At 41.1% G+C, this 21,841-nt stretch overlaps 2 protein-coding genes across 6 annotated transcripts in view; one reads left to right on the top strand and one right to left on the bottom strand.

Annotated features, from left to right (window-relative positions):
• The window catches only part of mRpS9 (mitochondrial ribosomal protein S9), a 118,194-nt gene that overhangs the window by 8,152 nt on the left and 88,201 nt on the right, over nt 1-21,841 (top strand). The window lies entirely within an intron of this gene.
• wtrw (ankyrin repeat domain 61 water witch) overlaps nt 8,569-21,841 on the bottom strand; it is a 76,316-nt gene continuing 63,043 nt past the window's right edge. For all 5 annotated transcript variants that reach the window (XM_073971632.1, XM_073971633.1, XM_073971635.1 and 2 more), the window contains one exon: nt 8,569-11,735. In XM_073971632.1, the coding sequence (XP_073827733.1) occupies nt 8,882-11,735 (2,854 nt within the window). In that variant the 3' untranslated portion in view covers nt 8,569-8,881. The remainder of the gene's footprint in view (nt 11,736-21,841) is intronic.

Genomic DNA, 21,841 nt, shown 5'->3' on the forward strand with positions numbered 1-21,841 from the left:
GGCTGAGAATATATCTCTTGTTATCTACATTTTCTTACCTAATTAGGTATAATTTGGCATTCCTGCATTCACATCAAATTATGGACTGAAAATGAAACTAACTTTGATTGTAGGATGCTAAGTTGCTGTCGTTGTTGTTGTCGCAACGCAAATATGTTCGTACGTATATTATTTCAGTTATCTGGTTCTGGTTCCTCTGTATCAAGACTCAAAAATTCTGCAACCTGGACTGGCGGCGTCTATAAAGAATCAGGAAATAAGTGAGTGGGGTCAGCTTGTCGTGTGGTGCCAATCCACACGCAGGACATGTGTTGAGTATCCAATATGAGTGTACCAATATGAATTGAGACGGCTGTATCGTCCGGATCTCAACTGAGTAGAGTTGTGTAGTTCCGGAACGAACTAGTTCCAAGGAACTATTCCGGACAAGGAACTATTGGAACTATATCCGGCTCTTTCATTTATATAGTTCCTTTAGTTCATATAGTTCCAGCCGTGCATATAATTCCTTTCATTTATGTATATAATTCATTTTCTTTCTTCGATCTTTCACGTTTGGTTCCTTCATCATTCAGATGCGGCCACATTGTTAAATAAATGTAAATTACATCCTCGTTACATTGCTGCAACTTATGGGTACTTTACACGATATGTTTTTTACATATGAGTTGTCACTTTGCATATACATTTAGTACGGGAGAAGTGACAACTCATATGTAAAAAACATATCGTGTAAAGTACCCATTATTTATTTTTATGTCAATTCATCCACCAAAAAATGAAAACAAAAAGAAAGTGAAAGATGCGTTAAACTACTTCATTCTCGGAACTATTTGGAATGAAGGAAATAAAAAGAACGTGGAACGAGAAAGATGCATTGAACTATATCGCTCTCGGAACTATGGAACTATATGAAGGAACTAGTTCCTTTTGGTAAAAGGAACTAGAAGGATCGATCCGCTCCAGGAACTATATTGCCCAACTCTACAACTGAGCTAAAACCACTCGTGTGTGTTTGCCATATCAGTCAGCGTTCTTCTGCTGCGAAAGATGGGGGTGGTCACGAAGTACAGCGTTCATTCATTAATTATGTGTTTGTGTTCGAAGCTTCAGTTGTTATAGGCAACTACTCCACTCGGTGACAAGCGAACAATAGTTTTTATTGTGAAAAGAGAGAGAGAGAGAGAGAGAGAGATGAGCGTAAAAAGAAAATGGAGAGGGTAGGGAAAAAGGGAAGTGGATAGAATAGGCAAGAAAATATGGATAATAGAACTTAGGCGAAGAAGAAGTTAAACATAATCATTATACCCTCAGCATTTGTGCTAACGAGCCAAATATGCCTCATAGAAATAATGGTTTTAGACCCCAAGTATGTTTGGACGAAATCCGTTTCAGACAATTTGGAGTTGATTTAGCGATGTCCGTCTGTCTGTGTGGCTGGATGGAGCGCACGATAACTCGCGAACTGATTAACCGATTCGGTCCAAAATTTGGCTTTCGTAATACTTTGTCCAAACTTAGTTTAAGTTCGAAGATGGGTTATATCGGTCCACTCCTTCCGGTACCTCCCCCACAAAAGTTCGAAAATGTTCGGAAAATTTGTGCGCACGATAACTCTTGAAGGGAGTAACCGATGTGGTCGATACTTTGCTTATCGTGAAATTTCTACCAGACTTAGATAAGGTTCCAATATGGACGCAATCGGTCCATTCCTTCGGGTACCTGCCACACAACATTTCGGAAAAGTTCAGTTTAGGACTGCTCTCAAATCGCTTTGATTTTTGTTATAAGAACTTGTATTCACCGCCCCCCATACGACGGTACAAGTTTCATCAGGGGCAAGTCCATACTTCATAAGAAAATAGCCTGAAAGATGCAAAAAGCCCCTATAACACCGTGTGTAGTGGATGGAGCGCAAGATAACTCTAGAACACATCTGCCGATTCGGTCCAAAATATGGCCTTAGTAATATTTTGTCCAAACATAGTTCAAGTTTGAAGATAAACCATATCTGTCCATTCCTTCAGGTACCTCCCCCACAAAAGATCAAAAATGTTCGGAAAAATTGTTCGTACGGTAACTCTTGAAGGGAGTGGCCGAATTGGTCTATACTTTACACATCCTAATATATCTACCAGATATATATCAGGTTCAACTATGGACTATATTTGTCCACTCAACCCGCTACCTCCAACACAAAATTTCGGATAAGTTCACTTTAAGACCTGTTATGGAATCACTTTGATTTTTGTTGAAGCAACTTGCATTCGCTGCCTCATTTACGATGGTAAAAGTTTTTTTAGGGGCAAGTCCATACTTCTTGAGCAAACAGCCCGAAGAGTGTAAAAACCCCCTGTGGCACCATATGTTGCGGCTGGAGATCCGCTTCCATAACGGTCAATGTCGATCCATTCCTTTTAGTATCTCCTCCTCAAAACTTTTGATCTTTAATCCTAATCAAAATTTTTGTCTGTCAAACGCCCAAAATTGTTAAAACCCCCTAAATACATACGTATTTTGGGAAAAAAATGTTTCAATATACACAGGCTGAGGGTATATCTCTGTCGGCAAAGCCGACTGATACTTTTTTACTTGTTTAGACTAACTTCTGTCATACATTACAAATTTCAATGAAATCGAACATATATTGCGTGTTTTGTGCACCAAATGCCTTAAATCGGGCGAAAATATATATGGGGGCTATATCCAAATCTGAACCGATTTCTATATAATTTGTCACACTTATTCCTAGACCTAGTTCCGTCCCATATACCAAATTGCATCGAAATCGGACAGAATTTGCGTGTTTGGCGCACCAAATACCTCAAATCGGTCGAAAAAATATATGGGGCCTATATCCAAATATGAAGCGATTTGTACCAAAATAAATAGCGTTCGTCCTTTGGCCGAAAAAACTATCTTCCCCAATTTTCATGCGAATCGGACAATAAATGCGACCTGTACTTTGTTTACGAAAATACATGGACAGACGGACATGCGTAAATCGACTCAGAAAGTTATTATATGTATATCCCTAAAAGGAACTATGGGTCTATCTCGTTTCCTTTTGCATGTTACAAACTAATGCACAAATACAAAATACCCCTTACCACAAGGTGGTGTTGGGTATAAATAGGGCATAGCAGAGTTACCCCGGCCTCTCCGAAATTTAACAAAATATGTAGCCTATTTTCACCGAGCATGGAATATTCGAACAATGCTTGAACCCTCAAAACTTGCCCAGATAACAAAAGAGTTCTGCAGATATAAACTAACACTCCTTGGCCTCTGCGAAACAAGATGGCCGGACAATGGAGAATTTTCAGCAACCGATAATGTAACCTTTTTATAATCGGGCAAACCAGCTGGACAGCCAAGGTCTAGTGGAGTTGGGCTTCTCCTTTCCAAAAATGGCAAGGAAGCACTTGCTGAGTGGAAACCCCATACGGATCGTATAATATCAGCAAGATTTCCTACGCGCGCTAGATACCTTACCGTGATACAGTGCTATGCCCCAACTGAGAATGCCGAAGATTCCGACAAGAGTGCTTTTTACAGCCAGCTCACAAATGTTTTAGATGCAACCCACAGAGGAGATATAAAGATCTTAATGGGCGATTTCAACGCCCATGTAGGTCCAGATAATGGAAATTTAGAATGTGTAATGGGCAAACACAGCATAGGAAGAATGAACGAAAATGGTACACTTTTGGCAGAAACATGCGCCAGCAAGGCTCTTGTGATAGGTGGTACACTATTCCCTCACAAGAGAATTCACAAAGCCACATGGATATCTCCGGATTGTTTAACGGAAAATCAGATAGACCACATCGCCATCAGTCAAACATGGAGAGGGTCACTTCTGGATGTGTGTGTAAAAAGAGGAGCAGATGTAGGTAGCGACCACCATCTACTGATAGGAACACTCAGGTTTAAGGTAGCTGCAATTAGAACAGAAAGAACAAAAAAACGTAGACCACGATATGATGTTGCCAAACTACAATAGGAGACCGTGCGAAACAGATACTCAAGGAAACTCGATGCAAAATATGCCGAATTACAAGCCGTCGAAAGTTCTAACCTAAATGATTACTGGGAAAAGGCTAAGTTCACAATTTTAGAAACAGCCGCCGAACATCTAACTGCCACGAGAGTACCCAGGAAATGCTGGATATCAGACGATACGTGGATGCTCATCGAACAGCGAAAAAACATAAAGTCTCAACTAAACGCAGCCAGAACAAGATCGATAAAACTTACCTTAAACAGACACTACAATGAGTTGGATAAGAAAGTTAAAAAAAGTGCCAGAAACGACAAAAGAACGGAAACTGCAGCATCGTCCGACAAAACAAAAGAAATGTAACAAACAATAAAGAAGATCAGTGAAAAAAAAAACAAAATTTTCAAAAGGTAAACCTTTAGTTGGCCCAGATGGAACATCACATACAAACAGCCAATCTCAACTCGATGTATGGGTACATCACTATACCAACATCCTGTCCATAAACCAAACTGTTTGGAATTCAAATATCTGCAACTGTAAGCATCACGAGACAAGAGACGACATAAGCACAGCACCTCCTTCCATAGACGAAATATGTCATGCCATATTATCTTTAAATAATCGTAAATCAGCAGGCATTGACGAAACCGCACCTGAAATGTTAAAAGCTAACCCATTCACAAGTGAATTGATCTTACATCGTCGACAACTTTTGGAGTACTGGGGAATTGCCATCCGACCTAAAGGAAGGACTGGTAATAAATGTGCCAAAAAAGGCAATCTTTCTCAATGCTCAAACTACAGGGGCATAACTCTTTTGAGCATGGCAAATAAAACAAGGGTGTTTTTTTTTTAGTGGTATAGAACTTCGAATTGAAATAAAAGACAAGAAAATCGTTTTAATGTCCATCATTTTGGCTTTATTGGAAGGATAATTTTATGCCATTAATGTTTAAATATGATTTCGGGCATGTGGCCGCCGCGGCTGGCTCGAATAAAGCCAATTCTAGAGGTCCAATTTCGAGCATATGGGGCCGTATGTCGGCAATAACGCCACGAATGTTGGCTTCCAATTCCCCTAACGTTTCTCGTTTATTGGCGTAGACGAGCGACTTCACATATCCCCAAGGAAAATAATCCAATGGTGTCAAATCACACGATCTTGGTGGCCAATTGACAGGTCCAATTCGGGAACAAAATAGTCGGTTATCATGGCTCTATACCGGTCTCCATTAACGGTAACTGCCTCTCCAGCATTATTTCGGAAGAAGTATGGCCCAATGACTCCACCAGTCCATAGAGCACATCAAACAGTCAGTTTTTGTGGATGTAATGGTGTCTCAAGGGTCTTATGTGGATTCTCTTCACTCCAAATGCGGCAATTTTGCTTGTTGACGTAGCCATTCAACCAAAAATGAGCCTCATTACTGAACAAAATTTTGCGATGAAAATAAGCATCGAGATCAATCTCATTTTCGGCCCATACACCAAAATCACGACGCATTGCATGGTCTCGCGGCTTTAATTTTTGCACAAGATGGATCTTGGAAGGTCGCAAGCCAAGATCTTTGCGCAAAATCTTCCATAAAGTTGATGGACAAAGCTCCAATTGCTGTGTACGGTGGCGAATCGGATTCATTCGGGTCCTCTTCAACACTTTGCTCTACAGCGGCAATTGTTTCTTCGGTGCGCACTGTTCGACGTCTCTGCGGATGCGTATTATCATATAGAGTAAACGTAGTGCGAAAACGATCCATGGTCCCACCGAATTAATTGCTCCGATGGACGATTATGTCGACCATAAAATGGACGGAGCTTACGGTAAACTTCGCGAACTGAACCATTATTTTCGAAATAAATTTGCACGATTTGCAAGCGTTGTTCTTTTGTCAACCTGTTCATGATGAAATGGCAAACCAAACTGAACATAAATGACATTAGAGTTGCCAGATTTGACCACAAAAAATTCCAGTTTTATCTCTATTCGAAAAACAAACCTGTAAAAAACACCCGTTATTTTAAACGACCGAATTTCATCAGCAATTGCACCCGAACTAAGAAAGCAGCAAGCTGGCTTTCGACAAATCTATTCCTGTGTGGATCACATAAATACTCTAAGAATCTTCATAGAGCAATCTATAGAACTAAGATCATCATTGTATCTAACGCTCATAGAATTTCAAAAAGCATTCGACACTATATCCCACAATGCCATATGGGCGTCCCTAGTATGCAAGGGTGTTCCAACAAAAATAATCGACCTTATTGAAGCTCTCTATGATGACTCACACTGCAGAATTTTGTACGACGGCTTAACTAGCCAGAGTTAAGGAGTAAGACAAGGATGCGTATTATCGCCGCTCCTTTTTAACATTGTACTAGATACGGTGATGGCTGCTGCGACGCGGGAGCTTGGCGGCATCATTTGGGGTTTAAACGGCAGATTGACTGATTTAAACTACGCTGATGATATATGCCTTTTGTCGCATCAGAACTCAAACATGCAACATCAAATCAACCAAGTTTAGGAGTATGCGCAGAGAGCTGGCCTTCATATAAATGTATCCAAGACTAAATGCATGAGCATAAATGCTGGAAACGCAACACCATTAACCTTGGACAACACCCCTTTGGAAGAAGTAGAAGAATTTATCTATCTCGGCAGTATGTTAACGTCGACAGGAGGCTCTGAAGTAGATATAAATAGCCGCATGCGAAAGGCAAAACAAGCATTCGGAGCACTCAACAATATATGGAGATCATCGCAAATCAGACGTAGTACAAAAATACGACTATTCAACTCAAATGTAAAATCTGTCCTATTTTACGGATGCGAAACATGGAACATGTCCTTAAGAATAGCGAACTCACTCCAGGCATTCGTCAATAGATGCTTAAGAAGAATTTTGAGAATACATTGGCTTAATGTTATTGCAAACCAAACTCTTTATGAAAGGTGCAACCAAAATCCAATAGTCAAGGAAATCAGACTAAGAAAATGGAGATGGATCGGTCATACACTGAGGAAACAAAAAGGAAATATTGCCAAAGAAGCCCTTGAGTGAAACCCGCATGGTAGCCGCCGTAGAGGTAGACCTTTGCTACCGTGGAGACGGCAAGTTTTAGAAGAACTGAGGAAGGCGAATAAATCATGGAAAGAAATTAAAATTTTAGCTTTAAATAGAAATAATTGGATAAATTTTGTTGTGGCCCTATGTTCCACCTAGGAACCTGGGTATTAATAATAATAATTTTCACCGAGCTGCAACCCTGTACATTCCTTGAAAATTTCACAAAAAAAAGGGTTCAGTAGTTTTGTAGATGTAACATATTTAGAAAAAGTGGAAGTAAAAGTGGGTTTGGTCAATTTTTCTTTCCGTAAAAACCTACGTTAGACAACAACAAGAACATGACGGACATTCCAAAAAAATTATCCAAAGCAGTCCAGCTTTTTTAAACTGATGCAATTATTAACGAACAACATTTGATTTTATTTATAAAGACAATAGGTTTTTATTATATTTATATCGCTTTTGTTTTAAAATCACAACATAACTTAACGATAGTTTTTTATCTATATAAAATTTAAATTATTTACATTATCTAAAAAACATTATACATATTACTTTATATTTTCTAAAAAATACAGTAGATATTCGATAATTCGTAATGAAAGTGGGCGGTTGTTATTTATAATTCAATTAAAAAAACAAAACCGAGAGTTTGTTTGGGAAATTTATTAGGAATTGGAGTACAAATTATCGGAGGAATTCTCTACTGTACATCTTTTGCATTTCTACTAATATTTTTTTTAATTAATAATAATTTCATAATTTTTCATTTTCGAGTTTTCGATTACTTTGGCTCTTCTCTATATAGTGTATGTACAAATGATATAATTCAAATAATATTATTCAAATTTTATTTTTTATTTTTGGCAATGGGATGACTTGATTTGTTTTCTATTTTAATTTAAACAAAATTTGTAATTTTAATTAATTTTTTGCATAATTTTAAAATTAAATCGAAAAATTTATTTAGGTTTTTTTCGTTTATAATTAAATTGGTAGTTTATTCTAATAATAAATTAAAAATAATTTTTTGTTCGTTTTAATATGTAAAATTGTTTTTATACAATTTTAGCGATAACATTTATATTTAATACAATATATTTTGTTTTTATTTGCTTGGAGGCTACTTTGTTGTTGTTGTAGCAGCATAGAAACCTACGTGAAGCACAGGTTTGATGCTGGGTTGGCAGCCGCTGGCCGAAACACTATGGTTTCGGGTCAATCCGGTACGAAAGAACCCGCTGCCGTGGGATTGTGGAGCAATGTCGTGCTTTGATATTGTTAAAGTTACGAAGTTTTTCGGCAATTCACACACACACGACCCGAACGCAACGAAAGTGCACACAAATGTTTTGATTTGTTTTTGTTTTGCAGCATGCGTGCATACAACGTTACTAACACACTGTCAAAAGTTGCAAATATTGAGAATTTTGTGTGCCCTCTTCTTGGTCGGCTGTGTTGTGGAGGCTACTTTATTCTATTTTGGTTTAATTTTCTTTTATCTTTGATTTTATTGGAATTTTATTTCGTCAAGTTTTCAATTTTTGCATCCTATCTCAAAAAAATTAAGAAACATTGATCGAAACTTGTCGAAATTAATTTTATTTTATTTTTCAAGTTTTCTTATTCTTCTTTAATTGATCTGTTTCAGGACTGTGACTGCTGTGACTATTTTTTCGATATCGTAAAGGAAAAAAATTGTTATCGTAGCAAAAAAATTGTAGATTCTTGCAGGTTCTGGAACATACATAATGTTGATTTTTTGCGGCCTTTAGATGCTTACACCTCGCCCTTCCATTCTTTGTTATTTTCTTAAATTATTTTTCTGTTGATTCGATATAACAATCAATAACTTATCGATAACTTTACTAGCCTGCTGTTGTTGTGTGATGAGGGCCTGTTTAAGTTCTTGAATTTCCTGTGTCAAATATTCAATACGATCGGTGTTGTCATCAATTTTTGTATTGATATTTGCCAAAACAGTTGCCTCAAAATCCTCCGGGGCATAGGGTGTACTTGGGGTGGTGGGTGTCTGGATTACCGACTCAGTATTGTATTTATTCTTATAGGAGAGATAAGTGGCATCGGAATTTTTCGCCGAAATGGTATGGCCAAAATGTTTACGCATTTTACCCACCTCATAGGCTTTCATGAGAATATCGCGGGGTAGACGTTTTTCACTAGGATTCAAGGGTTTAACACACAAGACCACACGATAGGCCTGCGGTGATACCAACGCCGTATAGTGCAACAGATTACGCAGCCAGGTGGGCAAATAACCATTAAACAAAGCCGATTCTATGTAGGATATTAGCTTTGTTTGCCTAACCAATTTGGAGAGGCCTGCCGTTTTCTTCAGACCCTGAATATCATGGACAGCAATACCCACCAACAGATTCATGAGGATTATCGTAACAAACAACAGGAATAATACAAATGTAATTTGAGCACTAACTTCTAGTAGGAATGGAGGATCTTTGCCATCTGGATCATTGATAAGCAACGAGAGATCTTGTTCTCCAATCATCATGACCAGCACCGATATGAAACCCATAAAGGGATTGGCAAACGAGGAGGACGAGGGAAATATCACACAAAATGAAATGGTAAAACCTATCAACATGCACGAATAGGCCATAAACAGTTTGGCAAATTCACCCTGGACCCTGGTATACATGGCCACATAGACATCAAACACCGGTAGCTGACCAATCATCAGCATAAGATTTGTCCAACCCAACAGTACCGCAAAGGCTCCAATGTGATTTTGAAAGGTGTACGTTTTCTTCGTATAAACATAGGATATCAAAAAGACACTGGTAATCACAAACCATTCCATAATATTTTCCACCTGCGTGACATAATGGCGAAATGATGAATATCCCGTTATGCCATAGACCTTTCGACATATCTCCACAATGGTTATGGCCACCAGAACACCCCATTGCATTTCCATAACAAAAGGATTGCTGCGCAACATATCACCCAAAATTGATTGGGATTGACACAACTCTTGAGCTTGAATGGTGGAGTTGTCATTGTTGCTGACATTGTAGCAATTGTGGGCCAGGGCAGTGAGGACATAAATCGTAAGGAAAATCACAAAAATGAAACAGAATATAAGACGTCCTATATAATATTTTCTAATTTTACCCCATTTGATATAGAGAAAGGAGGAGCAGAGGGGATGTTCCAGTATCTCTTTTTGGCCCTCATCCACAAAGGTATTCAAATAGCTAATCTCACGTGGATGACAATGTTGCAGCAACTGGCGAAAATCCAACTCCAATTCCACCTCACGATTAACCGGATCCTGTGAGTGATGCAGTGTTATGGCAGCATCCAATTTTTGCCTTATCATGGCCACAGAGGCGGGAGTTTTGCGTGTTATAACATTCAAGGCACTGGTACCTTTTTTCGATTTGGTCGTGACATCAGCTCCATGATAGATTAACATCTCCACACAGGGTGCCAAACCATCCAAGGCGGCCAAATGCAAGGCGGTAAAACCATAGATATCTTTGTGGTTAACATTGGCCCCCCATTGTATGAGCAGCTCCATAATATCAAAGGCATTTTCCGATTTACCTATGGCCGCATGCAGCGGGGTACGATGATCAAAATCCTCAGCATTGGGATCAGCATTACCATTTCTCAGCAACGATTCCACACATTCCAAACTGGAGGTGCGGGCGGCCAAATGCAAAGCCGTAAAACCGCGATGATTTTTCAATTTGGCATCGGCACCTTTGGCCAGCAATAAATCCACACATTCCACATTACCCTCATCGGCTGCCAAATGCAAGGCTGTGGATTCTTTTTCGCGTATACAAATCCTGACATTGGGATCTGCACCGGGAGCCCGTAGCAATACCTCCAAACACTGGGCATTACCCAAATCCGCCGCCAAATGTATGGCATTGGTGCCATTTGGCTTGAGGGAATTCACATCCGCTCCCTCATTTATAAACAATTGCAAGCACTCCAAGGCATTGGCCCTCACAGCACAGTGCAGCAAACTTTCCTCACAATTTGGTTTTGTCGTATCAATGGATATTTGGGCGCCATTGTTAATCAAATATTTGGCAGCCTCGGTACTGTTACCAAAAGCCGCACAATGCAGCGGTGTATAGCATTTCGGTTGATAATTGACATTTATGCCCTTTTGGACCAAAAAAGTCAACGTCGATAGGCAACCACTAAAGGCACCCAAATGCAGCGCTGATATACCATTTTGATCACAGAAATGCAGCTCAGCTCCAATGTCCAACAGACTCTGCAATAGATCCCATCTCTTTAAAAATGCCGACCACAAGTAGCACAGATTCTTTTCAATTTGTGACGCCGACTCGAAATGCGACTTTGTGTTGTCACCGATCACATTGCCCTGTTCGATATCTTCAAAATAACGGATACGGCCAGCGGCATTTTTCATTTGATCAATCAAACTGATACGCAGCGTATCATTGCATATTTGGACGCTCAACTCACTGGTGGGTTCTTCGAAACTATCATACATACTGGGTGCACTTTCAGCTGGTGGTGATGGTCCACATTCCATATATTCAAATTCTCCGGGTGTTGGATATTGGGCTTCGATCATAGCATCGGTATTGTTACGCCATCTGACCATAAGATTGGGCGGTATTGATTTTAAGCTGTGAAAGAGAAGCAAAAGGGAAATGGAGAAGCTGTTAAAATGGAGGTAAAATTTGTAATTTGCATTGTGAGAGATGTGAATAGGAGAGAGAGAGAGAGAAAGCAGTTTGGTGAAAAGCGTTATGTTTTGAGGAAAGTGGAAGCAACTTTTAGTAACAATAAGCAAAAGTTAGTCAAAATATAGCAAGGGTTTATAGTAAGATTATGTTAAGGTTGCTAAAGGGATATAAGCCATAGGTTTGGGATTGCCACAACTTGAGCCTGAATCGTATGAATAACAAAAATTAATATAAGATGTCCTAGGTAGATAATATTTTCTAATTTTACCACTGTCGTGCAAGGTCGTGGGTTCGATTCCGCGGCCTAGCAACATTAAACAATTTTCAACGGTGGCAAAATACCCCTCAGTAATGTTGGCGACATTTCCATTTAATTGTCTCCATCAGCAGACCACCCGATTTTATCACCTCTGAACGCCGCACATTCACAATCCCACGGCAGCGGGTTCTTTCGTACCGGATTGACCCGGAACAACACAAAATCAATGTTCCGGCCAGCGGCTGCCACCTCAGTGTGTACATGTTTGTATTTGTTTCGTTTTTCTGTATTTGGAGCAGCATATCCCGGAACGCCTGCTCCGAATTCTATTGGTCCGAGCCGGGACGGAGGAAAACCCAGGACCAATATATCTTTGCTCAGTTTGTCACATCCGCATCTTCACCCACATCCAACCTTCGGTGAGATGCAATAGATGTCAGGAGTGTGTGCATCTAAGGGGTTACTCTGGACTCGTCCACGTGAGGGACTACGACAGGGACTATGTTGCTGCATGCTGCGTGAACACAGTCCCCAGTGAGTCGTCGTCGGATTACGAGACTCCCTCGTCGTTTGATTACGAAACTCCCCCGCAGTCCCCTCGACAACAACCGCACATGCAGCCTTTAACACCAGCCGCTGTTGTCCCAATCCCCGAAAATGCAGCCTTTTTGCAATTGAATTGCAATGTACTCCGAGGTAAGATCGAGGAGATAGTCGATTTTATGAGTCGGAAGAACATCAAGGTTGCGGCGGTGCAGGAAACCAAGCTGAATAACAACCACAGCTTCGAGCATTGTGATGGTTACAATGTTCTGAGGAAAGATCGCACCAGAAGTGGAGGTGGGGCATTGGCTTTCCTATTGCACCAGTCTGTCCAATACAGACCTATCTCGCTTGAGCCTGTCTCTAATGACCCGTACATGGAATGTATGGGGGTAGCAGTCAGGTGTGGAGCTGCCGTGATAGAGTTGCTGGATGTATACATCCCGTCGAGAAATAGCTGTATCCCTGATTATAGGCCTGACATTAGCCCGCTCTTGCATGGTCATAGTCGTCTGGTCCTGGGGGATTTTAATGGGCATCATGAGATGTGGCATTCGGCCCTCGGAAACGACCAGAGAGTTACAGCGCTGGCTGAGCAGATTGATAGCTCTACGTTTTGCACGGTCAATGAGGACGCCCCTACCAGAATTAGAGGAGAGTGTCACAGTTCGCCTGACATAACCATCGTGTCACCTGGTCTGACAAATGACGTTACCTGGCAACCCATCATTTCCCTTGGATCAGACCATCTCCCCATAATTGTCTCCATTAGCATACCACCCGATTTCATCACCTCTGAACGCCGCACGTTCGTCAATCATAAAAAAGCTGATTGGCCGAGTTTCGGAGAGTTCACCAATCACCGCTTCAGAGAATTGCCCAATCCTTCTGATGTTCGGTTAGCGGAAAGGACGTTCCGAGACATCATCAATGCTGCAGCCGCTCGCCATATACCTGCTAGTCGAATACCCGAAGTAAGACCAAATTTCCCAGCAGAGGCGATGGGATTAGCAAATGAGCGTGATGAGCTTCGACGAACCAACCCCGACGACCCCAGAGTCAGAGGAGCTGATACTGGCTGGTCGGCGAACATAAGCGGAACAAGTGGTTAAATCATCTGAAGAGTTGCAACATTGGAGCCGGTATAAGCAAATTGGGGACAACGGTTATGTCACTCTCGAACCCCGGAAGGAGGGATGACAGGACCTCAGTCACGTTCGGCGACGTTACGTTGACTGACCCGAAGAGGTGCGCAAGTAATTTCAATCGACTGTTTGTCGAGCAACCCGAGAGTGACAGGGCGAAGAGAAGAGTGTTACGTCGCATTAGATCTCTTCCTGCCGAGGATGAACCACCACAGTTTACAATGGATGATGTTGCAAATGCCATCAGGAACGCTAAATCATCCAAAGCGTTGGGCCCTGACGGAATTTCCATGGTAATGTTGAAACAGCTGGATGAGCCGGGAGTGGAGTATCTCACTAAAGTTCTCAACCTGTCGCTAGCCACCCTTATTTGTCCCGAAGTCTGGAAAATGGGCAGGGTGGTCCCTGCGCTACTAGCAAAGGTGAATCGTACAGGCCGATTTCGCTTTTGTCACCTGTAGCAAAGACCCTTGAGGCCTTAGTCCTCCCCAGCATTAGAAATAGCTATCAAGTTGCCGATCATCAGCATGGATTCCGTAAGCAGCACAGCACGACAACAGCACTGCACGCCATCTCCACACATATTTGTCGAGGACTCAACCAGGAGCGGTCGTGTGATAGAACAGTGATGGTGGCGCTTGACTTATCAAAAGCCTTTGATACTGTCAAGCACTCCACGCTGTTTGAGGACATCGAGCAGACAACCCTCCGATAATCAACTATATGTGTGGACGCCAGTCGTAAGTGGAATTCAGGAACAAGAAATCCAAGCTCCGTAGAGTGAAACAGGGAGTTCCCCAAGGAGGGGTGATATTTCCGGAACTGTTTAACCTCCACCTTTCCTGTATTCCGCCCCCTCCAGACGGCATTGAGATCGTAACGTATGCGGATGGTTGTACGATCCTGGCGTCAGGATGACATCTGTGAGAGAGTGAGCTCCTATTTAACCAATCTTACCACCTTTTTCCACGCGAGGAATATGCAGATATCCGCCACTAAATCGAAGGCCACTCTGTTCACCACATGGACGGCGCAGTATAGAAGAGAGTTGAATATCAGGGTCGATGGTAACAGAATTCCGAGATGACAAGAGATGACCCCTAGAACAAGTCTATCAAGCAGGTTTAAATAACATTCACACGGATGCTGTCGCAGATGCTATAAACAACTACCGCGTGAATACGGTTCTCGGAAGAGAGGACTAGAAGAGAGTTGAATATCAGGGTCGATGGTAACAGAATTCCGACCACAAACTGCCCCAAAATTCTAGGGGTCACATTTGACACCACTTTCACGTCGTGCGCGCACGCCACTGCAATCTGCGACAAACTGAAATGTAGGAACAAGGTCCTCAAGTCCCTAGCCGGCAGCACTTGGGGTGCAGATAAAGAAACCTTGTTGACCACGTATAAAGCGATAGGTTGGTCTGTGGTAAGCTGTGCCAGTTTGGTCCCAGAATTTATGTGACAGGCAGTTGGATAAGATTAAAATTTGTCAGAACGCCGCCCTGAGAACAGCAACAGGGTGCCTCCTCAAATCTACAGTGGACCATCTATATGAGGAGGCAAAGATTCTTCCAGTACGACAACATAATGAGATGCTATCGTTGCAGTTCTGGCTCGGGTGTTACCGTGAGAGCCATCCCAATCACCATCTGCTGGCCATCGATACACCCAGGCATATCAAGAAGGATATTCATGCTCTAGAGACGGCGGTCCAACAATATAGGAGAGAACCTCTAGATCAAAAGGCATATCAGGCAGGTTAGAACAGCATTCACAGGGACAAAGTTGCTAAGACTGTACGCAATTATTGTGTGAATGCAGTCATTGGAGCACATCCCCCATCTATCGCAGCTGAGGAGCGTCAGCTGCCACGACAAACCAGAATAGCTTTGGCTCAATTACGCTCAGGTTTATTGCAGTCGCCTAAATTCCTATTGGACGGGAATCGATCTCACCGTGCAAGACATCTGCCCAGTATGCGGCATGGGCCCGCACGATACTAAGCACCTATTCAACTGCCCCGCCAAGCCTACTCATCTGACTCCAGTGGATCTGTGGTTACATCCCATTGAAGTAGCCAACTTCCTGGAACTGGAGATAGACCCAGAGCCAGATTGAACAGGAGAACGAACATACAAACATAAAACACTGTTACAACAACAACAACAACATATCCTGAGTATTTCAGCCATGTAAAACTTCTCTACAAGTGGTGTCTTAAGACACGCCGTTCGGACTCGGCGATAAATTGTAGGTCCCATATCATTGATATGAGAGAAGTCCCCTTGTCCCATCTGGAATGTTTGTGGAACAATTAATTAATTATATAATTTCACACCATTTGATATAGAGAATGGAGGAGCAGAGGGGATGTTATATCTCCAGATTGAATATTTACAACATTAAGTTCTACGCATGTACGATTTTTTCCATCGTTTTTGAGAAAATAACCCAAATGTTCCAAAAAATCGTACCGAATTACGAATTGGATAACCAATTTGATCGTAGCTTTGGACATTGTAAAATTTCATGCCAACGTACATAAAATTCCAAGAAGGTCCATTGTATACAACACCTTCGGGTACCTCACCTACAAAAGTACAGCATTACTTTTAAGTGCAGTTTAAAAGCTGTTCAAGGATGGTTTTGAAGGTACTCTTTGTGGTCATGTTATGGAAAAGTTTTTGTTGTATTTGGAAAAGTTTTTGTTGTATTTTTGTTTTGCTATTTCTCTATATATTTTCTGCTACCACCCTAATATTTTTTTTATTTCATTTAAATCGAATCTTCTGGTTGCGAAAAAAATTGTGTCTTTTCATTTGATCGAACGTGTTAAATCGCAGTTTTACATATTGTGATATGTCGTAATATAAGTATGTATGTATGTCTGTTCATACCTACAGTTATTTATAAACAGAAAAGTGAGACATGACCTTGTAATAAATTAAATTCTTAATTCTTCCTCTCCCCCCACCCTCGCTCGGTCGGTGTGTTAATCTTGTAAGTTAATAACAAGAAATTAAATGGCATCAAGTATCGAGTTGTTGTAACAACAACAAATAAAACAATGTTAAAAAATCAAAAACAAGAAGACCAAGAAACCACAAAGAACAAGTATTCATATTTTATTAACACTAAGCTGGGATGAACTTGAAGATATTTTAAAAATTACATTTGAGCATTGTAGGTATACAAAGTAAAACAACCTAATAAAAATTTTACTCGTAACAGTCAGGTGTAGAACTATCGAGGTAGAGTTATTTAAAGTATATATCCTTCCGTTAAATAACCGAACCCCAGCTTATAGGCCCAACATTTGCCTTCTTTTGAAACGTCATAACAGACTGGTTCTAGGGGACTTTAATGCTCATCATCAGTTGTGACATTCGGTCCTCGGAAATTACCAAAGGGGTATAGCGCTGGCTGAGCCGATTGATAGCTCTACTTTTTGCACGGTCAATGAGGACGCCCCAACCAGAATTAGCAATCCCACGGCAGCGGGTTCTATCGTACCGGATTGACCCGAAACCCTTGTGTTTCGGCCAGCGGCTGCCAACCCCTCATCAAACCTATGCTTCTACGTAGGTTTGTATGCTGCTACAACAACAACAACCAGAATTGGCGAAGAGTGTGACACTTCACAGATAGACCTCTTCTTCTTTATTTGCAAATTTGTTTTTATACCCTCAGCATTTATGCTAAAGAGGGTATCTACACTTTTATACGGGCAAAATGTGCCGCATCGAAATAATGGTTTTAGACCCCAAGTATGTTTGGAGGAAATCCGTTTCAGACAATTTGGAGTTGATTTAGCCCGTCTGTCTGGCTGGCTGGAGCGCACGATAACTCTCGAATGGATCAACCGATTGGGTCCAAATTATGGCTTTCGTAACATTTTGTCCAAACTTAGTTTAAGTTCGAAGATGGCTTATAACGGTCCGTTCCTTCCGGTATCTCCCCTACAAAAGTTCGAAAATGTTCGGAAAATTTGGGCACAATAACTCATGAAGAAGTAATCGATTTGGTCCATACTTTGCACATCGTGAAATTTCTACCAGACTTAGATGCGGTTCTAATATGGACTCAATTGGCCCACTCCTTCGGGTACTTCCCACACAAAATTTCGGATAAATTCAATTTAGGACCTGCTCTCGAATCGCTTTGATTTTTGTTGCAACAACTTGTATTCACTTCCCCCATATGGCGGTACAAGTTTCATCAGGGGCAAGTCCATACTTCCTGAGAAAATAGCCTGAAAGGTGCAAAAAAACTCCTCTGGCACCGGGTGTAGTGGTTGGAGCGCAAGAAAATTCTCGAACGAATTTGCCGATTCGGTCCAAAATTTAACCTTCGTAATATTTTGTCCAAACACAGTTTAAGTTCCAAGATAAGCCATATCGGTCCACTCCTTCCGACACCTCCCCGAAAAAAGTTTAAAAATATTCCGAAAAATTGTGCGCACGATAACTCTTGAAGGGAGTGACAGATCCATACTTTACACATCCTAATATATCTACCAGATGTATGTATATCAGATTTGAATATTGACTATATTTGTTCACTCCTTTGGGTACCTCCGACACATAATTTCGGATAAGTTCACTTTAAGACCTGCTTTCGAATCACTTTTATTTCTGTTGAAGCATCTTGCATTCGCTGCCTCCATTACGACGGGTAAAATCTTTTTATACCCTCAGCCTTTAGGCTAAAGAGGGTATTTACACTTTGATACGACCAAAAATGTGCCTCATCGAAATAATGGTTTTAGACCCCAAGTATGTTTGTACGATATCCGTTTCAGACAATTTTGAGTAGATCTAGCAATGTCCGTCCGTCTGTCTGTCTGTCCGTCTGTCTGTCTGGCTGGCTGGTGCGCACGATAACTCTCGAACGGATCAATCGATTCGGTTCAAATTTTGGGTATCGAAATATTTTGTCCAGATTCGATTTAAGTTCGAAGATGGGCCATATAGGTCCACTCCTTCAGGTACCTCCCCCACAAATGTTCAAAAATTGTCGCAAAACTTGTGCGCACGATAACTCTCGAAGGGAATAACCGATTTGGTCCATACTTTGCACATCGTGTAATTTCTACCAAACTTAGATGAAGTTCCAATATGGACTCAATCGGTCCACTCCTTCGGGTACCTCCCACACAAAATTTTGGAAAAGTTCAGTTTAGGACCTGGTCCCGAATCGCTTTGATTTTTGTTTACGCAAGTTGTATTCGCTGTCCTCTATACGACGCTGTAAGTTCCATTAGGGGCAAGTCCATACTTCCTGAGGAAATGGCCTGAAAGTTACAAAAAACCATATGACACCGTGTGTAGTGGTTGGAGCGCAAGATAACTCTCGAACGGATCTGCCGATTCGGACCAAAATTTGGCTTTCGTAATATTTTGACCAAACTTAGTTCAAGTTCAAAGATGGATTATATCGGTCCACTCCTTCCGGTACCTCCCCCACAAAAGTTCGAAAATGTTCGGAAAATTTGGGCGTACGATAACTCTTGAAGGAAGTAACCGATTTGGTCCATACTTTGCACATTATGAAATTTCTACCAGACTTAGATGAGGTTCCAATATGGACTCAATCGGTAAACTCCTTCGAGTACCTCCCACACAAAATTTCGGAAAAGTTCAGTTTAGGACCTGCTCTCGAATCGCCTTGGTTTTTGTTGTAACATCTTGTATTCACTGTCCCCTATACGAAGGTACAAGTTTCCTCAGGGGCAAGTCCATACTTCCTGAAATAATAGCCTGAAAGTTGAAAAACAAACCCTATGACACCACGTTTATGGGTGGAAGCGCAAGATAATTCTCGAACGGAAATGCCGTTTCGGTCCAAAATTTGGCTTTCGTAATATTTTGTCCAAACTTAGTGCAAGTTAAAAGGTGGATTATATCGGTCCACTCCTTCCGGTACCTCCCCCACAAAAGTTCAAAAATATTCGGAAAAATTGTGAGCACGATAACTCTTGATGGAAGTGACCGATTTGGTCCATACTTTACACATTCTCATAATATCTACCAGATATAGATCAGGTTCGAATATGGACTATATTTGTCCTCTCCATCCCGTACCTCCCACACAAAATTTTGGATAAGTTCACTTTAAGACCTGCTATTGAATCACTTTGATTTTTGTTGAAGCAACTTACATTCGCTGCCTCAATTACGATGGTAAAAGTTATTTCAGGGGCAAGTCCATATTGCTTGGGAAAACAGCCCGAAGGGTGTAAAAACCCCCTATGGCACCCCCATGGTCTATGTCGGTCCATTCCTTTAAGTACCTTTTGCGTAAACATTTTGAACTTTAATCCTAATCAACATTTTTGTCGGTTCATACGACCAAAATTTGGAAGCCCCCTAAATACAAACGTTTTTTGTGAAAAAAGTGTTTCAATTTGCACAGGCTGAGGGTATATCTCTGTCGGCAAAGCCGACTGATACTTTTTTACTTGTTTCAGGGCAAGTCCATACTTCTCGAGAAAACAGCCTTAAAGGTGTAAAAACCCCTATGGCACCATATGTAGTCGCTGGAGAGCACTATAACTCTCGAACTGATCAACCGATTTGGTCCAAAATTTGGCAAGTCCATACTTCTTGAGAAAACAGCCCTACTTCTTGTAGAAAACCCCATATGGCACCATACGTAGTCGCTGCAGAGCCCTAAAACTCTCGAACTGGTCAACCGATTTGTTCCAAAATTTGGCCTTCGTTATATTTTGTCCAAACATAGTTTCAGTTCGAAGAAGGGCAACAACTTCCGGTGTATCCCCCTATGTTTAAAAAATTTCACTAAAATGGTATGCACGATTTCTATTGAACGGGCAACCAATTTGGTCCAAACTTTTGATCTCCTAATATTTTGTCCAAATTTAGTTTAATTTCTAAAATTTCCGATATCGATCTTCCCCTTATGGTCCAAAAGTTATACGATGACCCACTAAAATGACTAGTGGGCGCGATATCTATCAAAAAGCTAAGACTCCAAAATAAGATCCACTTCCATAATGGACTATGTCCACTTCAATAATGTCCTTTAAGTACCTCCTCCGCAACGCTTTTGAACTTTAATCCTAATCCACATTTTTTCGGCAAGTTCAAATGTCCAAAAAGGGCCACAAAATTCTGTAAATACTCTAAATACATTCGATCTGTCCGCAGATGAAAGTTTCAATTCACATAGGCTGAGGGTATATCTCTGTCGGCAAAGCCGACTGATACTTTTTTACTTGTCCGAATATAAGGGGCAAAGCCGACTGATACTTTTCAATCCCACGACAGCGGGTTCTTTCGTACCAGATTGACCCGGAACCATAGAGTTTCGGCCAGCGGCTGCCAACTCAGCATTAAACCTATGCTTCTACGTAAGTTTAAATGCTGCTACAACAACAACTGATACTTTTTTACTTGTCCGAATATAAGCGACCAATACAATATAAATAGTTTTTTTTTTATAAATACATAGACCTGCAAAGGACTCTAGAGTTGTAATGTCTCGGATGCCAGTCCATTCTGTGATGTAATCGATCCATGTTATATCATTTCTTCCTCTAACAGGCCTTCTTTCTATCTTTGTGCGGATTACAGTTTGTAGTAATTTATATTTTTGATTTCGCATTATATGCCCCATATACACGGTGTTTCGTCTTTCGTTTATAACTGAGATAAGTTCTCTTTCGCAGTGCATCTGAATTTGTCGCATGGGCTGCCCAAGGAATTTTGAATACTCTCCTATAAATCCATATCTCCAAAGCTTCCAGCCTTCTAATACCAGCAGTTTTGATTGATCAGACATTTGTTTTGATAAATCGTCAAGAACTCCACGCTGTTTGAGGGAATCGAGCAGACTACCCTCCGGCCAAGTTTAAAACGTTGGATAATCAATTATCTAGGTGGACGCCAGTCGTACGTGGAATTCATGAACAAGAAGTACGATCACTGTAGAGTGAAACAGGGTGTTGGAGGTATGTATCTCCGGAAATTTTGAACCTCTACCTCTCCTGTTCTCCACCCCTCTCCAGACGACGTATGCGTATGATTGCACGATCTTGGCGTCAGGTACTTTCACTGATGGTAATGTAAAAGG

The sequence above is a fragment of the Musca autumnalis genome, unplaced genomic scaffold (assembly GCF_047663935.1).
Source record: "Musca autumnalis isolate F117 unplaced genomic scaffold, ASM4766393v1 scaffold_1, whole genome shotgun sequence".
Classification (NCBI taxonomy): domain Eukaryota; kingdom Metazoa; phylum Arthropoda; class Insecta; order Diptera; family Muscidae; genus Musca; species Musca autumnalis.